Source organism: Geotrypetes seraphini, chromosome 7 (genome assembly GCF_902459505.1).
Source record: "Geotrypetes seraphini chromosome 7, aGeoSer1.1, whole genome shotgun sequence".
Lineage (NCBI taxonomy): Eukaryota > Metazoa > Chordata > Amphibia > Gymnophiona > Dermophiidae > Geotrypetes > Geotrypetes seraphini.
The window spans coordinates 46,458,055-46,477,115 of record NC_047090.1 but is presented as its reverse complement, the minus strand read 5'-3'; the positions used below and the strand labels follow the sequence as shown (position 1 = coordinate 46,477,115).

At 44.7% G+C, this 19,061-nt stretch overlaps 2 protein-coding genes across 28 annotated transcripts in view; one reads left to right on the top strand and one right to left on the bottom strand.

Annotated features, from left to right (window-relative positions):
* Positions 1–19,061, top strand: part of DCP1B (decapping mRNA 1B) — a 113,406-nt gene that overhangs the window by 39,622 nt on the left and 54,723 nt on the right. For all 8 annotated transcript variants that reach the window (XM_033951144.1, XM_033951142.1, XM_033951140.1 and 5 more), the window contains one exon: positions 569–696. In XM_033951144.1, coding sequence (XP_033807035.1) covers positions 600–696 — 97 coding nt within the window. In that variant the 5' untranslated portion in view covers positions 569–599. The remainder of the gene's footprint in view (positions 1–568; positions 697–19,061) is intronic.
* The window catches only part of CACNA1C (calcium voltage-gated channel subunit alpha1 C), a 1,333,094-nt gene that overhangs the window by 1,302,327 nt on the left and 11,706 nt on the right, over positions 1–19,061 (bottom strand). The window lies entirely within an intron of this gene.

The following is a 19,061-nucleotide window of genomic DNA, read 5'->3' as shown; positions in this document are numbered from 1 at the left end:
AGGATTAAGTGACTTGCCCAGAATCACAGGGAACAGGCTGGGATCAAACTCACAACCTCAGAGTGCTGAAACAGCAGCTCTGACCACTAGGCCACTCATTCATTGATCCTTGTCTCAAACTAGTTCTAAGCAGTACTTTTCTGCTTACATTTTTTTTATTATATTAAGATTTGAAAATGAATAAAGATTAAAAAAAAGAAAGAAATTACATTTCCCATAATCTCCTCAAGGAAAGATGATTGATTAAATGTTAATAAATCATAAACCATGATCAAACAAAGAAAATATACAGAAATATATTCTTATTTGTTGGGAACATAGCTATCAAGAAAAGTAATTACGAAACAAATCACATAATTAGCCCACATGAAGGGAGAAGCTAACATGTTTTATTTGTTTTCAGAACAGAACTGTTATTTCTCTTTTGGTTTGGCTGCAGAGTGGTTACATCTACCATAATTAAATATTTCATTGATTTAACCTGTGACCCAGGTAATAGCGTTGCCACAGTTAGAAATAAGTGCTATTAAATATGCTGAGTTATGTTTTCCTTGAATAACTTTTTCAGATCTGCATCTCCCAAGCATGGCTTCACCATTATGAACAGACTGAGTATGGAAAATCGGACCGAGCCCATTACTAAAGACTTAGATTTTCAACTACAAGACCCTTTCTTGCTTTACAGAAATGCAAGATGTGAGTATAGACCTTATTTTTGTGGCATTTAGTCTTCAGGTAAACTCTTTACAGAAATCTCTGATGATAATCCCAGCCAGCCTCACAAGAGGGAATTATGATAAAGCTATTAGCTGTTGGGAATAACCCATAACACAATACTGGCATCATGGAGGGTGAGTGGAATATCTAAGGTTATGCGCAGATATAACTTATCTTTACATCTTGGACCAGCCTGTTTAGCTGAATGGCAGTGTTTTTCACCATTCTGCAGCAGATCAGAGTGCAGCTTCTACTCCTCAAGTTGACCTGGGCTTGAGATATTGAGGCAGTGTTCATAGCTCCCAGAAAGGAAGGGCATCTCAGCCATTGCATAATAGCAGCATCAAGCAGTAGATATTCAGGTTGGAGGTGCTCAGCGTTTTTGCTTTCTTCCAGTGGCTTATACCCCAAAATCCTGTGCTGGGTCATGTCTGGGCCAGCATTGAATTTCTGGGTTTATGGAGTCAGTGAAACCATAGCCGGTCAAGTATTGTGTGACTAGACTAAACTAGTGGAGTTTTATTAGGACCTATTGCAACATTAGCGTGACAACATAATAAAAATTCAAAAATTGGCCATTATCCCAGGTTAAGCAGGGAGCATATGCTCACATGAGGGTGACATCATCCATGGAGCCCTAGTACGGACAGCTTTAAAAGTGCATTGCCGCTTTAAGAACTTAGGAAAGTTTGCGAACTGCCTGCATCGTGCATGCATGAGTGCCTTCCCGTCCGACGCCGCTCTCAGCTCCTCAGTTCTTAGTTTTCCACAGAGCTAAGAAGTTGTGTTTTTGAACGGCGTTCAAATTTTTTGCCTTCCTGTTCACACGTTATTTCTTCTTTTAATTCTTTTACTTAATTGTAAGTTTACTTAATTTTCTTTTAACAAAAAAAGTTGGGGGAAACTTCCTCCTCGCGGGCTTTGCCCAATGAGGCCTTTTCTTTTTCCTTAGCCATTGAGTTTGATTTGGCTGAGGCTCTCTTTCCGTCAATGTCCCGTTCATTAATGGGTTTTAAAAAGTGCTGCATATGCCAGAGGCAAATTTCCATCACTGCCCCCCACAGTTAGTGCTTGCAGTTCCTTGGCCCAAAACACTGTGTAGAATCTTGTGCTTGGTGTTCTACCCTGCAGAAACGTTCCATCAATAGCTGGAAACTTCAACAAGAAAAATTATTTGGCGCCGGCATGAACACAGAGAAGATGTCGCAACCTTTGACATCGAAGACATCGACACCGAGAGACATCGCTCTACCTGGTAAGCCAGCTAAGAAGCTGCCAGCTTCCCAACAGGTGTCGCAGGTCACCTTGCATCGAGTCCCTTGATATTGACCAAGCAACAACCTCTCTGTGCAATTTCACCCTCTCTAAGGCAAGACGCGGCACTGATGGTACCAGCAGAAAGGCTATCAGTGCTTTCCTTCCGGGAAAAGCTTGATGTGCTTTTCCAAGTGAGTAATATGTTTAAACTCCTTACCCCAACATTAACTCCTTCGTTACCGGCCCAACCTGAGCATAAGGCCACCATGTCCTGTGTTACCAACACTGGCTCTTCAGAGTGGCATCAACGTTCCACGCCCAAGTGTAGACCATCTCATCACAGGTCCAGTTCCCCATCGAGAGCCCGCTCAAGTTTATCGAGGCATCGTCAGTCTTCCTCCTCATCTCGACACTCCAAGTCCAGTAAGCATCGTTCCTCTTCAGAAGCTTTGAAAAGAAAACATCGCTCTCCCTCAAGGTCTTCGAAGGGTACAAGAGTGTCATCATCATAGTCATCGGATCGACACCAGGCTTGATGTCGGTATGGATCTTCTCGACGCACTCCTTCACCAAAGCTCTTTTATGATTCAGCTGAGGACTTACTGAGACTTATGACACTACCTCGGAAAAATCTTCACCAAGGGCTAAATCTTCTACTGAAAGGCTTTCTTTTACCAAATTTATTAGGCAGTTGGGCAAAGAGCTACAAGTCAAGCTAGAAGCCAATTCTGCCTACATTGTTGAATACTTGGAGGCTTTAGATTATGATTAGCCTCCTAAAGAACTTCTTAGACTACCTTTGCATGGTATTCTCAAAGAAACTCTTCACAAGACCTGGGAAATGCCCCTAACCATTACAGTGGCTCCCAGAAAATTGGACTCTCTATTTTGAAAGTCATGTATTTGCTATATGAACTTTTTGTTCCCCTGCATATTGTTGTAAACTGTTTTTAGAATTGTGCATCGCCCTGAATTTATGATTGGGCGATCAATCAAATTTTAAATAAACTGATGCAGAGTCACGGATCTCTTCTGCATCCCAATCTTCATTTGTTGTACCTGACAGCTTGGTACCTCTCAGGCTGACATCAGCTGACCTTCACCTTTCCCAGCCTGTCAGACTTATCTTAGAAGCATCACGAAAACTGTCTATGCAACAGTGTTATCAGCAGAAATGTAAACGGTTTTCAATGTGGTGTATTCTTTGTCAACATCATCTTCAGTATTGCATTACCTTCTACATTTATCCAATTCAGGCCTCAAGATCACTTCAGCGCTATCAACACTTTTCATAGATCAGTTGATGGAAAACTTCTCACTGCTCATCCTCTTGTATCTAGATTTATGAAAGGACTTTTCAATGTCAAACCACTTCTAGTGGTTTGGGATGTTAATGTGGTTCTTGTTAGACTAATGAAGCCTCCTTTCGAACCAATGTCTACGGCTCATCTCAAATACTTTACTTGGAAAGTAGTTTTACTCATCTCCCTTTCTTCTGCTCGAGTGTGTATTATTTGTCTTACTAACTCCCCATGAGGTCTATTTTTGTAAAGTTTTAACCTACTCTTTTGCCATTTTTGAAAAAAACTTTTTTCTTATTTGTACACCGCTTAGAAGTTTGAGCGGTATAAAAAATTTTAAGAAAACTTGAAACTTGAACTTCAAGCGCTGGTGGTGGACCCACCCTTCACAGTGTTCCACCATGACAAAGTTGTGCTTCGTATCCATCCTAGGTTTCTTCCTAAAGTCGTCACTGAATTTCATCTCAATCAATCTATTGTACTTCCAGTGTTTTTCCCTAAGCCTCATTCTCATCCTGGAGAGATGGCTCTTCACACTCTAGACTGCAGAGAACTCAGCCACATAGAATTTCTCCTCAACTTTTCATCTCCTTTGATCCTAACAAGTTGGGACGTCCTGTATTCAAGAGAATGATTTCTACATGGTTGGTGGCTTGTATTGCCTTCTGTTATGCTCAGGCTGGGCTCCAACTGGAGAGCTGCCCACAAAGTCCGAGTTATGGCAGCTTCAGTTGCTTTTCTATGCTCAACTCCTATTGATGAAATCTGTAAAACTGCTACTTGGTCCTCAGTTCATACATTCACATCACACTACTGTCTGGAATCTGGTTCCAGACAGGATGGACACTTCGGCCAAGCAGTATTACAGAATTTATTTTCCTAATGGCCAACACTCCCTCCATCCCATTCTAGTAAGCTAGGGAGTTCCCACATGTGAGAATATGATGCATGTTTGTCCTGGGATAAAGCAGTTACTTACTGTAACAGGTATTATTCAGGGACAGCAGGCAGATATTCTCACAACCCACCCACCTCCCCTGGTTGGCTTCTTAGCTTGCTTATGGAACTGAGGAGCCGCGAGCAGCATTGGGTGGGAAGACACTTGTGCATGCATGGTGCGGGCAGTTTCCTAAGTTCTTAAAGTGGCGATGCATTTTTGAAGCTGTCTGTACTGGGGCTCTGTGGATGACATCACCCATATGTCAAAGCAGCTCCTGATTGGTAAGGCCTGACTTTAGTGCAGGAAGAGGCGGTCGGAGCATACAGCGAGTGATTTCCTTCACTTGCCGGCGCTCCAGTTGCTTTCATCTGCCTCTCCAGCTGTCCTCTTCTGGTCGTTGGTCACGGTCAGAAAATACCGCGAATGACTGGGACCGCGAACCACCGACCGCGAATGACCGGGGGAACACTGTATATGTAGGCTGCTGAAAACCAAGGCAGATGCACTGCATATAAAAATAGGGGTCCTATACCACACTATCAAATTTATGAAGCAATTTTTCAAAGTCGTTTACTTAGGTTAGCTGTTTGTCTGAAAAGTGCTTTGGTTCAATTCAGATAAATTAAACATGTCATTTTTAGCTGTAATCAATGGGCCATTATTTTCCATAGGGTCCCTTTTACTAACCCCCTTTTTATGAAGCTGCATTAATGTTTTTTTGTCACCGGCCACTGCGGTAAAAGTTTTGACATAGGAATTCTGTGAGTGTTGGAGGTTTTACTGCCATGGCTTGGTTGCTGCTCTTGTATAACCAAATCCCAGATGTTAGATTACACTTTAGCAGAAGTTCAAACCTCCCATGCTGATACACACGCAGATAATCGTCATAATTTCTGAGATAATGCTTTGAGTAAATATAACACAAGTACTCACAGTAGATGAATTTCTCAGAGAATAGATGGACAGCTCCCCTCTGGATACAACTTCTTTGTTCTAGTATGATGCAGGGGTAGTGAGGCTTGGAGAGCATGGAGGAGGGGGAGAGGCAAAGGCAGATACTGAAGGATCCAGGTTCCAAAAGAGATGGAAGGATGATTCTTGTGTGAGGTCAGATGGATAAGAGCAAAGAGGGACATTGGGGTGGTCTAAGCTGCCATGTGGCCAGAAATGACTTCCAGCAGAACTACAGCATGACTGAAACAGAGCAAAGGGTCTGCTGGGGACCCACCCAGGTAAGGGGAGGGGGTACAAGAGAGAGGTCAATCAGAGCTGAGATTAGCTCTAGGTGGTCAAGGAAAGGATGCACCTTGAATGACCTTATCAGTCAGAGGTAAGAAATGACCAGGAAGTGAGAGGAGAGAGAAAAGAATCCAGCTTAGCTGAGAGAGAAAGGAGAGGTCTTGCAGAATAAAGACCAATAGAAACAGTTTATACAGGCAAGCAGGGGTAACTGAAACATCTCTCAAACTACATTGCCCATAATGCTTATCTCACATGTCCTGGCAGGAAATAACTATAGAAGTAAGGTCCTAAGACAATACTGAATTGCATAAGGCATATCTAGAGCCCTATTACACCAAGACAAGGCTGTAGGAGGCATAACAGCCGGCGATTAAAAAAAAATGCTAATACGGCTTCATAAAAGGGGGGGGGATAAGTTCGCTAATACACACGTAACACAATAAAAATGGCCAAATGCAGGTTGCTAAAAAAAATTCTGTGCTAGTTTTGCCATCTGTGCTCTCTAAGTTCACGTTACTTCGTTTTTTGGAGGGTGCATGTCAAGATTGGAGAAAGGGTGTGGATGCATTAATCAGCTAACATGTTGGCATTACTACCAAGCTAACTGATTAGCACATCCAGAACAGGAGAGACCATAGTGCCTCTTAAATAGGAAGCAGTAAATGCTCTTGCATTGATTTTTGAAATGGCCATGCATTAATGCTAACAACAGGGCATGGCCATATATTCAGAATACAAAAATTGCTTTTAAACGACTGTTTTAGAAATGGGCTTAGCATGTAGGAAAGGCCTGCTTAAGGGCACTAGAGATGGGCTTATTTTGCAAGAAAAGCTCATGTAAAGGTGTGCTTAACCCCACTTAGTGCAGCATAGTAAAAGGGCCCCATAGTGATTTACATGTAGAAGAAGCAGCACAGTCCACTGGCCCTGCTACAATCAGAGCATTCACGTCCATTTTCCACAAAGGTAAAGGGCACTACCACCTACCAAACAAAGCAAAGCAAATTAGAATCTCCACACTCTCCTGGCAGGCAGTCACCTGATTCACTCCTCCCCCTCCCCAGAGGCAAATACAAGTGGGAAACTGATCACTCACTGCTGTGCAGCTCCTGCCACAGGATACAGAGACCAAGGTGAATGAGTAAGATGAACTGGAAGGAAGATAAAGAAGTGGTGCCTAGACTGCTGTTCTGAAACATGTGGCTCATCCGCATCAGAACGTGATTACTTTTAACTGGAGTAAACGTAACGTGAAAGAATAGAGGTGGGACCTATGACATCAGTGCACATAAGCGGATTGCGTGCTTATCAGAATTGCAAATATCCAAATCCTTATAAAAATAATTAGGAAACAAAAGAGGGAACATACTTAATATATATGTGATCTTGGGAGCGATTGTCATTTTAGGTGAATCTAATCTTCCCCATGAAAGATGTAAAGTATATCTATCTTAATGTTTTTGCCTTTTCATAGTATAAAGCAGGGGTGCCCAACGCGTCGATCGCGATCGACAGGTCGCTCGCTCAGGCGACCCCAGTCGATCGCAGAACGGGTTCCCTTCTTCCCTTCTCTTTTTTCCCCTCCTGACTGGCCCGCTCCTGAATTCTGCTGCTGCCTCCGCTGCTCAACATTTAAAAAAAAAACAAAAAAAGGCTTGGAGAACTTATGCTCCGGGGGCTAACATGTGCTTGTACTGGCTTCCCTCTGAAACCGGAAGTTATGTCCGGGGAGGGGGAGGGGGTAAGAAGGGAAGCCGGCACGCACATGTTAGAGCCCTGTTCGCGGGCTAAAGCGGGAGACAGGTCAGTGAAGCTTGCGATTTGCTCTTCTTGCTGCCAAGTCCTGCCTACTTTCTGTTTCCTCAAAGGCAGGACCCGGCAGCATTTTCCCCAAAATGTCGATCTTGGGACGATCAGCCTTCCTCTTCCCGACCTCAATTGTGCCGTCGGAGAGGAAGTTCTGGCCAGCGGAACTTCCTCTCCGACGGCAAAATTGACGTCGGGGAGAGGAATGCTGGTGGGCCCGAAGCAAGGAGAGCTTGGCGGGCGGCTTTGGGGGCCTGTTATCCGATGGCAGCGGCAGAAGCAGTGGCTTGTGGGTGGGCAGGGAGGGAGAAAGAGGGCAGGCAGGGAGACAGAAGGAAAGAAGAGAAACAGAAAAAAAGAATGGGGGCATGAAGAGAGAAAGAAAGAGAGGGCAAGGAGAGAAGAAGAAAACATTGGGGGGGGAATGAGGTCAGGAAGAGAGGAAGCATACAGGCTAAAAGAAGGGAAGAAAGATTGGATGCACAGTCAGAAGAAGAAAGTGCAACCAGAGACTCATGAAATCACCAGACAAGGTAGAAAAAAATGATTTTATTTTAAATTTAGTGATCAAAATGTGTCTGAATTTATATCTGCTCTCTATATTTTACAATATGGTCCCCTTTTACTAAACCGCAATAGAGGTTTTTAGCGCAGGGAGCCTATGAGCGTCGAGAGCAGCGCTGGGCATTCAGCGCAGCTCCCTGCGCTAAAAACTGCTATCGTGGTTTAGTAAAAAGGGAGGGGGTGGGTATTTGTCTATTTTTGTATGGTTGTTACTGAGGTGACAGTGCATAGAGTCATCTCCTTTGACCTCTTTGAAAAAACCCCAGAATAGGAATGATAATTAACAATTGTATGCGTACAGTGTGCGTTGTGTTTTTTTTTTTTAATTTTGTTGTTGGTAGATCATTTTGACTTGGTCATTTTAAAAGTAGCTCGCAAGCCCAAAAAGTGTGGGCACCCCTGGTATAAAGTACGGTGGTGCCTCACACAACGAACTTAATTCGTTCCAGGAGCAAGTTTGTTATGCGAAAAGTTCGTTATGTGAAACGCGTTTTCCCATAACAATACATGTTAAAAAAAATAATTCGTTCTGTAGCATAAAATATGCTAAGATGACATAAAAAAAGATAAATTTTTGGTTATTATTTTTATTTAGATACATCTAAAAACATAATTGTTTTTTAAAACAACACACATTTTTTAAATTTAAAGACAGACTAAGTAGAGTCTAATTTTACAGTGAGAGGGCAGAGTCTCAGCGGCAAAAACTGGGACTTAACTGTTCATTTTTTTTTTTTTTCTACCGTGTTTCCCCGATGATAAGGCAGGGCCATCAAATAAGACAGCCCCCCCTTTTTAGAAAAAAATGTAAAATAAGGCACCCCCCCGCAAATAAGCCACCCACCGATACCTGCGCTTACCCGAATCGGGTGGTACGGTGGGTGACTCCGTGTGGTCCCTGGCACCCCCGACACGATCGGGGCAAGAGGGAGCTCAAGCCCTCTTGCCCCCCCGACTCCCCGACACGATCGGGGCAAGAGGGAGCTCAAGCCCTCTTGCCCCCCCGACTCCCCGACACGATCGGGGCAAGAGGGAGCTCAAGCCCTCTTGCCCCCCCCGACTCCCCGACACGATCGGGGCAAGAGGGAGCTCAAGCCCTCTTGCCCCGCCGATTCCCCAACTCCCCGACAATATCGGGCCAGGAGGGAGCCCAAGTTCTCCTGGCCACGGCGACCCCCTAACCCCACCCTGCACTACATTACGGGCAGGAGGGATCCCAGGCCCTCCTGCCCTCGACGCAAACCCCCCCTCCCCCCAACGACCGCCCCCCCCAAGAACCTCCGACCGCCCCCCCAGCCGACCCGCGACCCCCCTGGCCGACCCCCACGACACCCCCAACCCCCTTCCCCGTACCTTTCTGTAGTTGGCCGGACAGACGGGAGCCAAACCCGCCTGTCCGGCAGGCAGCCATCGACGGAATGAGGCCGGATTGGCCCATCCGTCCCAAAGCTCCGCCTACTGGTGGGGCCTAAGGCGCCTGGGCCAATCAGAATAGGCCCGGGAGCCTTAGGTCCCTCCTGGGGGCAGGGCCTGAGGCACATGGTCGGGTTGGGCCCATGTGCCTCAGGCCCCGCCCCCAGGAGGGACCTAAGGCTCCCGGGCCTATTCTGATTGGCCCAGGCGCCTTAGGCCCCACCAGTAGGCGGAGCTTTGGGACGGATGGGCCAATCCGGCCTCATTCCGTCGTTGGCTGCCTGCCGGACAGGCGGGTTTGGCTCCCGTCTGTCCGGCCAACTACAGAAAGGTACGGGGAAGGGGGTTGGGGGTGTCGTGGGGGTCGGCCAGGGGGGTCGCGGGTCGGCTGGGGGGGCGGTCGGAGGTTCTTGGGGGGGGGGCGGTCGTTGGGGGGAGGGGGGGGTTGCGTCGAGGGCAGGAGGGCCTGGGATCCCTCCTGCCCGTAATGTAGTGCAGGGTGGGGTTAGGGGGTCGCCGTGGCCAGGAGGACTTGGGCTCCCTCCTGGCCCGATATTGTGTGGGGAGTTGGGGAATCGGCGGGGCAAGAGGGCTTGGGCTCCTTTTTGCCCCGATCGTGTCGGGGAGTCGGGGGGGCAAGAGGGAACCAGGCGGAGAGAGGGCAGTTAAGCGCAGTGCCTGCGCGGAAGGATGCAGCTCGGGCGACTTCGTTGTGTGAAACGAAGTTCGTTGTACGGATCAAGACATAAAGTTCGTTGTGCGCAGCGTTCGCTGTGCGAGGCGTCCGTTATGCGAGGCACCACTGTATATAGTATATTGTAGTAGTAGTAGTAGTAGTAGTATTTATTTATTTATTTTTTAGATACATTTTATTATTATAATAAATAAACGAAGACTTAAAAAAAAAAGAATTGCAAATTCCCGGAGTTTACATTCTTTGACTTTAATGTAAAAAAAATGGGACCATGGTGGTAGGGTGTGGATAACCAAAGCATGCACTTAACCGACATACACTTAGATGGAGTCAACTGTACCATCTGAAAGAGGAAATATTACTCTACAAGATTTATATTTATTTGTTTTGCAATGCAACCATTAATTGAAATATAAATTTGCTTAAGTGTTGGATATTTTGTGTGCATGGCCCATGATATACACATATCACAAGACTAGAAAATGTATATGAAATAGGTGTTGCCTTGGTCCATGGTGGCTTTGCCACTACTGGTTTCCAAATGAGTAAACCAATATCCCCATTGCCATAGGGAACATGCCCATAACCATGCAACAACAACCATGGACTTCTTTTAACAGGTTCCCCAGCTTGTTTGCATGGCAAATTACTTGGCACTTTAATATACCAGTACCTTGCCCAGTTGAACTGGGAGGCAAAGATATATCCTCTTCAAAGTCTGACATTTATAACCTAAAAATCAAAGATTACAATTTGAATCAGATATCTTGGCACAGGTTCAAAAATTAAAAAAATACATGACTAAAGCATATGAATGGAGCCAAAGCAATAAACAAATGGCTAAAATGATTGATGATAATGGGTTCAACAAGGCCTCCTTAAGCATAAGAACATAAGAAACGCCTTCACCGGATCAGACCGAGGTCCATCTAGTCCGGCGATCCGCACACGCGGCGGCCCATTTAAGTACTCCTTTATGGAGTCCCGGATTTACCGTATCCCTCAATATGATATGCAAGAAGGTGTGCATCCAACTTGCGCTTGAATCCCAGCACAGTAGTCTCCTCCACAACCTCCTCCGGGAGTGCATCAATTCTGAGTGTAAAAACTATTTTAATTGGATTTATTATGCTTGAATACCTGAATAAATTCATGTAAACCGTTCTGAGCTCCCCTGGGAGAATGATATAGAAAATTGAATAAATAAAATACAGTGGAACCTTGGTTTACGAGCATAATTCGTTCCAGAAGTATGCTCATAAACCAAAATACTCGTATATCAAAGCGAGTTTCCCCATAGGAAATAATGGAAACTCGCTTTGATACGTTTCCCCTCCCCCAAGGCTAGTGGTGCTGCTCCCTTCCCCCTCCCCCCGCTCGAACTGGCACCCCCCGCCCGAACAACTTGAACTTACTCCCCCGTCTGGCACCGGCATGCAGCCCACAGGACGTACCGGTGCCGCTTGAAGATCTTGCTGCCTCTGCCGGGCCTTGAGCATGCATCTGTGCATGCTCAAGGCCTTCTAATTTTCCCTCTCGCAGATGCATGCTCAAGGCCCGGCAGAGGCAGCAAGATCTTCAAGCGGCACCGGTACGTCCTGTGGGCTGCATGCCGGTGCCAGACTGGGAGGGGAAGGGTACGTTCAAGTTGTTTGGAGGGGTGCCGGTTGGAGCGGGGGGGGGGGCTTTGTGAGCAGGGAGAGCGATGCCGGTTCTCGGGGGGGGGGGGGGGTGCTCGCAAATCGAGTCAACACTCGGTTTGTGAGACAAGTTTTGTGAGAATGTTTTTCTCGTCTTGCAAAACACTCGCAAACTGGGTTACTTGCAAACTGAGGTTTGACTGTATATGGAAAATACAAATGGTACATAAATGTTATACAATACATAGCAGCCACTGATAAACCTAGCGCTGCCTTCACTGGAGAATGAACAGCAGCAAATGAAGCACAAAATATAGTACCAATCAATAAACTCACTCACCACCAGAAAAACACATATTACGACAATACTGTTGAACCTTTAGAAAACTTTGACAAGCATAAAACAAATACAATGATGTTCAAATTATTGAATATTAATGCAAAATGCAAATATTGCATGTCACACAGCTAAGCATTCCTAACTTTGATGTGAATTTGTACATTTATAACAATGGCATTGCAAAACCAAAAGTAATTTTTTTTTTTTTTTTCTTTCAAATAGTGTTTTTTTAGGAATATATAGGCAGATTCTTTTTTTTAGAATTCATCCTGAAAATTGATGAATTTCAGCCCCTGTGTCAAAGATGCCAAATTTGGAGGAATGTTATGATGCAGCTATTCATGCAGAATTGCTGCAAATTTAAGTGTGTAATGTCCAATGCAAGGATAATCTATGATAAAAATCTGAAGTCTATATTTACTCTTGCTCTGGAGCTTTAGCAGCTGATAAACTGGTCATAATCTGTTGCAACAAACTGCAACAAATTTTTGGGCACACTTTGAACAAAATTTTCAGGTGGGATTTTGTATCCATGATGCTCATACTACACTTCTCTCTCCGTATTTGTGGGTTCAGCACTTGCAACTTCGTTTATTCGTGGGTTTTACCTTGCTGGCTCCACCCCCTGAATGATGTCATCTCGGAGTGCCGAGAAAAAGTTTGGCGCTTTTTTTCAGCATTTCCTTCAGTGAGGTCGGTCAAATGGCAATGTGCAGAGAGAACATTTCAGCGCTTCAGTGGGGTCGATCAAACGGTAACATGCAGAGAGAAGATTTCAGCACTTGAATTGTACTGCAAAAGTGTACAGTACAATACAAGAACTGCAATACATAACTTGTTTTTTTTTAAAACAATCACAAATATCAACAGTTTTATTTGCGATTTCATGTTATTCGCGATGGGTTTAACCACAATACTGCGAATATGATAGAAAAAAGTTATTCATGTTTTTTTTTGTATTCGCAGGCTGACTTTGCCCCTGACCTTCGTGAATACAGAGGGAAAAGTGTAGCATTGTTGCAACTAGCACAAAAATTATGCTGAACTACCCAAAATTATCACTCTTGACCAATTATTCTCAATTTTACAAACAGCTAAAAATGACATTTTATTCATCACTGCCAACATCCAGCAAGACAAGTAGGTCTAGCTCGGTGACTATTGCAGTTATGAATCTAAAATCTTAGGAAAATTCTCTTAGTACCTTGACTATTCTATCTACAAATTTTGAACAAAATCTGAAACATAATAGTGGGGACCATTAGACTACTTGGCATGGAATGACCCATATGCAATCTGTCTCATGCATATTCATTAGAGATGTCCCCCAGGACAGGTTTAAGAACCACTGATACATATCACATTAGAAGATGAGCCGAATGTTTTTCCCATGTGAGTGACTGGGGGGGTCCTGTGAGGAATTCTCTAACTCCTTTTTGTCCTATTTGATTGTAAGCTCTATTGAGCAGGGATTATATCTTACATATTTGACGTACAGCGCTGCATATGTCTAACAGGGCTATAGAAATAACTCGTAGTAGTTATATTGCAGAGGCATATGCTGTTCTCTTCTTTATGAGCTTCTGCTGGGACTTTGCTTTTTGTTTCAGATTAGGTGGCAGCAAAATCATAAAAACATATGGTACTATTTGAACTGCTAAAATTCTGCTGATTTACAAGTCAGATAAAAATGCAGATTATTGATTTATTTGGCTTTAGCTCAAATCTTTATCAGTAATAGTGCAAGGCGAGTTACATTCAGGTATACTAGGTATTTCCCTGTCCTAGAGGGATAAATGACTTGCGCGAGATCACAAGGAGCAGCACTGGGATTCAAACTTGGTTTGTTAACCCAGTGCTCTAATCCCTAGGCTATATAATATGAAACAGAATAAGTGTCTATGGGCTGAGAGAACATTGATAATACACAATCAAAGCAAACAACAAAAAAATATTTGAGGTGTTATTCTAGTTTAATTGATGGGGTTTTGATTCTCTCCAGATCAGTCATCGAAGTTTGTCCAGAGAGTAAAAAGTAATGTTCTATTAAAAAGCACATTGTGTTCACTCCAAGAAACCCAATATACAGTAATACTCTTGACTATGTGAAAATAAATAGTCTGTCTGCTGTAACATAGTCTTTCTTTTCCATTTATGGATATCAGGATGTAAGCTGGGCAGTAAGTTTACTGCTTTGAGAGTCCTGCCAACACTGGGAATTCCGGATGATTTTTCAAGATGAGAGCCTTAGTAAGCAGTAAAACAAATCAGTTAAAAGCAGAAGGGCTTTTTATGGCATTTCCTACTGTAGGGAAAAGAAGGCAAGAAGTGGGATCCATGCATATGTGTGGATTTTTTAGCACAAGGATAGATAACTCCAGCCCTTGAATAATGTAGGCTGGATGGGGTTTGAGGCGCTGCGTGCAAATGCATATTCAATATTGATATCGTGAAATCTCAACTTAGTTTTTGGCACTTGAGAACTGGAATTGCCTGCCCCTGTTTAGTATGTTGCAACTGACTTTTGCCTGTTGATCCTAACATTTCAAAATGTTTGGGTGTACCAACATAACACAAATTACCCCTTCCTGGACACAAATGAAGGAGCTTGGTCAGTACTGGAGTGATCCTTTTACTTTACCAATACCAGAATCAAGGTCATTTTCAAGAAATTAGGTGCCAAACCCGTTTTCCATCTCCCTTGTACCAGATCAGTTAATTTTTTACAGATTTTATGCATTCAGACAGGCAGATTGAATTGCTGTTCATGCATTTTTATCTCTAGCTGAAAAGCACTATTCCTGTGCAAACAGCACATATGATTCTGATGTGTTGTGTACCCCATCTCGCGAGTTGGATTGTAGAAGATATCCATCATTTTTCTCAGCTCTGCCTCCTTGTTGTCTTGGGCAGTATCCTCTCAAGTCTTACCTTCTCAACTTGCTTGTAGAAGTTCCAATCTTTATTGAGGCTTACCTATGCTAAGAGGTTCCCAGTAGTCCTGGGACAGCTGTGCCTGGGAGAAGGGTCAGACAAAGGGGTCTGAAGCCAGGACCACCACAATTCTAAAAGAGTACCTGCCTGTTCGGCCTGCTCTATCACTTGGAGCTTGAGAATAGGTTGCCTTTGAGGAGTCAGGCACTTAAGCACAGGCTGATTTAGATCTCACGACTGACCAGGAGGCTTGGTGGAGGTTGGATATGCCCCCCCCCCCCCCACCTCAAGAATTGTGTGAGGGGTTAAGGTTTTCAGGTTTGGGACCTGAATATAAGGCAGCCTGAAGAGACAAACTACTGCTTGTATGAGTCAGAAATTCATTCATTCTTTTCATTTAGTGCAATATATTCTAACTCTCCCATCTTGTTTCTTAGGCTTCTGGCATTTGCATACAGACATTTCAAATAGTGTTTGTCATATCTATTTACAATTTGCTCAACAGTTGGCATGGATAATTTGCAATCTTTAAAATCAGCCTGCCCTGTATTTAAGGAAACCTGATCTACTGTGGCCTGTATTGCAATCTCACTATTGAGATGCTTTGTCTTCCCTTTTATTATGATACATTGTCCCAAACCATACTCTTTTGAGCAACTGTTGGCCTTCCCCCATTTTCTAGTTTAAAAGCTGCTCTGTCTCCTTTTTAAATGTTGATGCCAGCAGCAGGTGGAGCCCATTGTTGTGGAATAGGCTTCCCTTTCTTTAGCAACTCTCCAGACCAGTATAGGTATCTTACAAGCGGGTCTATATCTCATCATGACCAGCAGGTGGACACTGAAACAAAACTGTGGAATAGTACATAATAGGTGCCTTTTCCTAGTTCTATTGGCCTTCTTTCAGTCTCGGCAGGTGTGAGGAGCTGTACCCATCTCCGATGGTAGGGCTGTTGGAATTTGATTAGGGATCCTGGTCCCCATTTTTGTGCCGGATTGAGCTTGGGTGGGCCCTCTTTTGGGGTCTGTCTAACCTCGGGGGTGTCAAACCCAGCAGGTCTCGTGCTGGGTCCCACCCCCCTTTCCTCCATCTCCCCAGCATTTTTAAAATTAGCCTCAGCAGTAAATCTTGCCCCCTAATTCAATCAAGGCATACTGCTTTGAGAGCCAGTGGAGTCTGTTCTGTAAAAAAATAAAATCCTGAGGTAGTGCTGGTCTGAAGAGTTGTTTTCCCTTTAAATTTGCTGTATTTTTCAACTAACCGGCTCTTTTTCTTCTAGCTAGGTCGCATATGGAGCAATTGAGCACAGGGGAAGAGGTGCTCAATTTGGTCCAGACATGAGGCACTTGTGGCCAGCCTGAAAACAACTGTTCGGGCCGGTGTGGTGGTGGAGCCTTGTTGGCAGTGGCTGAAGGCGTCCAAGGCTCCCCACCGCTAGTGCCTTGCGAGTCAGCAGGGAGCAGTGGAGAAGCCTGGCCTTCCCACGCTACCCGCGGAGGGATTCCCTCTCAGCTGTTTCTTTAACAGCTGATGCTGGCTTGCCTGCTTTAGCGGCTGGGACAGTTCAGGCTTCCCAGCCGCTACAGACCCTGGAGGGGTTGTTTTTGTGAGAATATTTCCATTTTTACAGGCAGGCCTCTCCATTTTGTCTGCACCTCAGGTGACCTTCCTCCTTTATTGGAAACACAGGGGAAGGTTTCTGCTGGGTCCCCTGCTGTGGCAGGGAGTCCCATGGGACCCCCTTGGGGTCTTTCCCCTGATTTAATTTTTGCTTTGTGCAGAGCCTATTTTCAGACAGCTGGGGGTTCCGCGTGCGCCCAGAGGGTTTCGAGGGGGGGGGAGGGTGGTTCTCAAAACTTAATGTCACCTTTAACGCAGCCCCTAAACTGGTTCCAGCCGGTTTAGCCTGCATTAATTTTAGCAGTGTATTATCAAAACGGCTTATCGCAATCTTTAGCGAGCTTTCTAGCAGTCTCCAACCCTGCCGTGCAAATGGGCTCTTGAATATATTGAAATGAGCACTTAGGTGGATTCTTAAACATCACCGAGTCACTCTTCAATTGTGGCGTCGGATTTTGGTGACAAAAAATCAGCGACTGGTCTGGGGGTGTCGGTAGGGGCCTTAAACAGCATGAGCCGGTCAGAGCCTCAGGTCCCTCATCGGCGCATCCCCGGGGAGGGGAAGTCCCGCCATTTTGAAGAGGTGGGCCTGCTGGCTGGAGGGAATAGACATCCCTCCAGCCATCTATCTAAGTAAGGAGTAGAGGGCAGAGGTTGTTGGAGGCACGGCGGGGTGGGGGGGTAGATTGCGTGGTGGCGGGAGAGAGTGGGCATCTCTCCCACTGCCGATGGGTTGTTGGGGATGCTTTTAAAGGAACTTAAGATAGAAATTGGGGAACTACTACAATCTTTAGCTAACATGTCAATTAGAACTGGGCAAGTACCAGACGACTGGAGGATAGCAAATGTCATCCCAATTTTCAAAAAAGGATCAAGAGGTGAACCAGGAAACTACAGACCGGTGAGTCTCACATCGGTTCCTGGGAAGATAATCGAAACACTAATTAAGGATCGCATTGTACAACACTTGGATAAGCACAACCTAATGAGAGATAGTCAACACGGCTTCAGGAAAGGGAGGTCATGTTTGACAAATTTACTTCAATTTTTTGAGAAGGTTAACAAGCAAATAGATAGTGGAGATCCAGTGGACATAATTTACTTGGACTTCCAAAAAGCGTTTGACAAGGTTCCGCACACAAGGCTTATGAGTAAACTATTAAGTCATGGAATAGGAGGGGAAGTGCACGGATGGATCGGAAATTGGTTAGAGAACAGAACGCAGAGGGTAACCATAAATGGGAAATTCTCGGAATGGGAAAAGGTGACCAGCGGCGTGCCCCAGGGCTCGGTTCTTGGTCCCATTTTGTTTAATATTTTTATAAATGACCTGGAAGAGGAAACAACTTGTAATATAATCAAGTTTGCGGATGATACAAAACTATGTCGGGCGGTTGGCTCAAAGGGACTGTGAGGATCTTCAGAAAGATCTAAATCAGCTGGAAACGTGGGCGATAAAGTGGCAGATGAGTTTTAACATAGACAAATGCAAGGTGATGCATCTGGGAAAGAAAAACAAAGAACATGAATACAAGATGTTGGGGGTAACATTAGCCAAATGCGAACAAGAAAGGGATTTGGGGGTGCTGATAGACAGAACCCTAAAACCATCGGCTCAATGTGCGGCGGCGGCGGCAAAGAAAGCAAATAGGATGTTAGGCATGATTAAGAAGGGGATCACGAGTAGGTTGGAAGATGTTATAATGCCACTTTACAGAACAATGGTCAGACCACACTTAGAATACTGTGTCCAACACTGGTCTCCATATCTTAAGAAGGATAAAATTCTGTTGGAGAGGGTACAGAGGCGAGCCACGAAACTAGTCAAAGGCATGGAGAATTTAAGCTACATGGAACGCCTCAGAAAACTGGGACTGTTCACCCTCGAAAAGAGAAGACTGCGTGGGGATCTAATAGAGACTTTTAAAATATTAAAGGGATTTGATCAAATTGACCAGGAAGCAGCATTACTGACATTTTCAGATGTGACGCGGACAAGAGGTCATAGCCTAAAACTGAATGGCAGCAGGTTCAAGACAAATGTCAGGAAGTTCTGTTTCACACAAAGAGTGGTGAGCGCTTGGAATGCTCTCCCGGAGGAGGTGGTGGCAGAAAATGCTGTGCTGGGTTTCAAACGCATGTTGGATGCACACCTTCTTGCAGATCATATTGAGGGATACGGGAAAACCGGGTCTCCAAAAAGGAGCACCTAAATGGGCCTCCGCATGTGCGGATCGCCGGACTAGATGGACCTTGGTCTGATCCGGTGAAGGCGTTTCTTATGTTCTTATGTTCTTTGCAGCGGGAGAGAGTGGGCATCTCTCCTGCTGCCGGGGGGTGGGTTGTTGCTTGATTTCGGGGCTCAATTTGTTGTTGGTTTTTTTGCATTTTGTGCATGTGTCCATCCCTATCACCAAAACTATTAGCTATTACTGGCTAAAATACAATATATACAGCAGATATCCAAATTAACAGCTCTTCGGAGAAATCAGTTACAGAATTGTAATTCCATTTGGAGTGCATGTGAAATTTGGGTAATTCCCAAAAAGATAGTTCCAACTGATCTCTGATATATAAATTTGTGCTCACACTATAT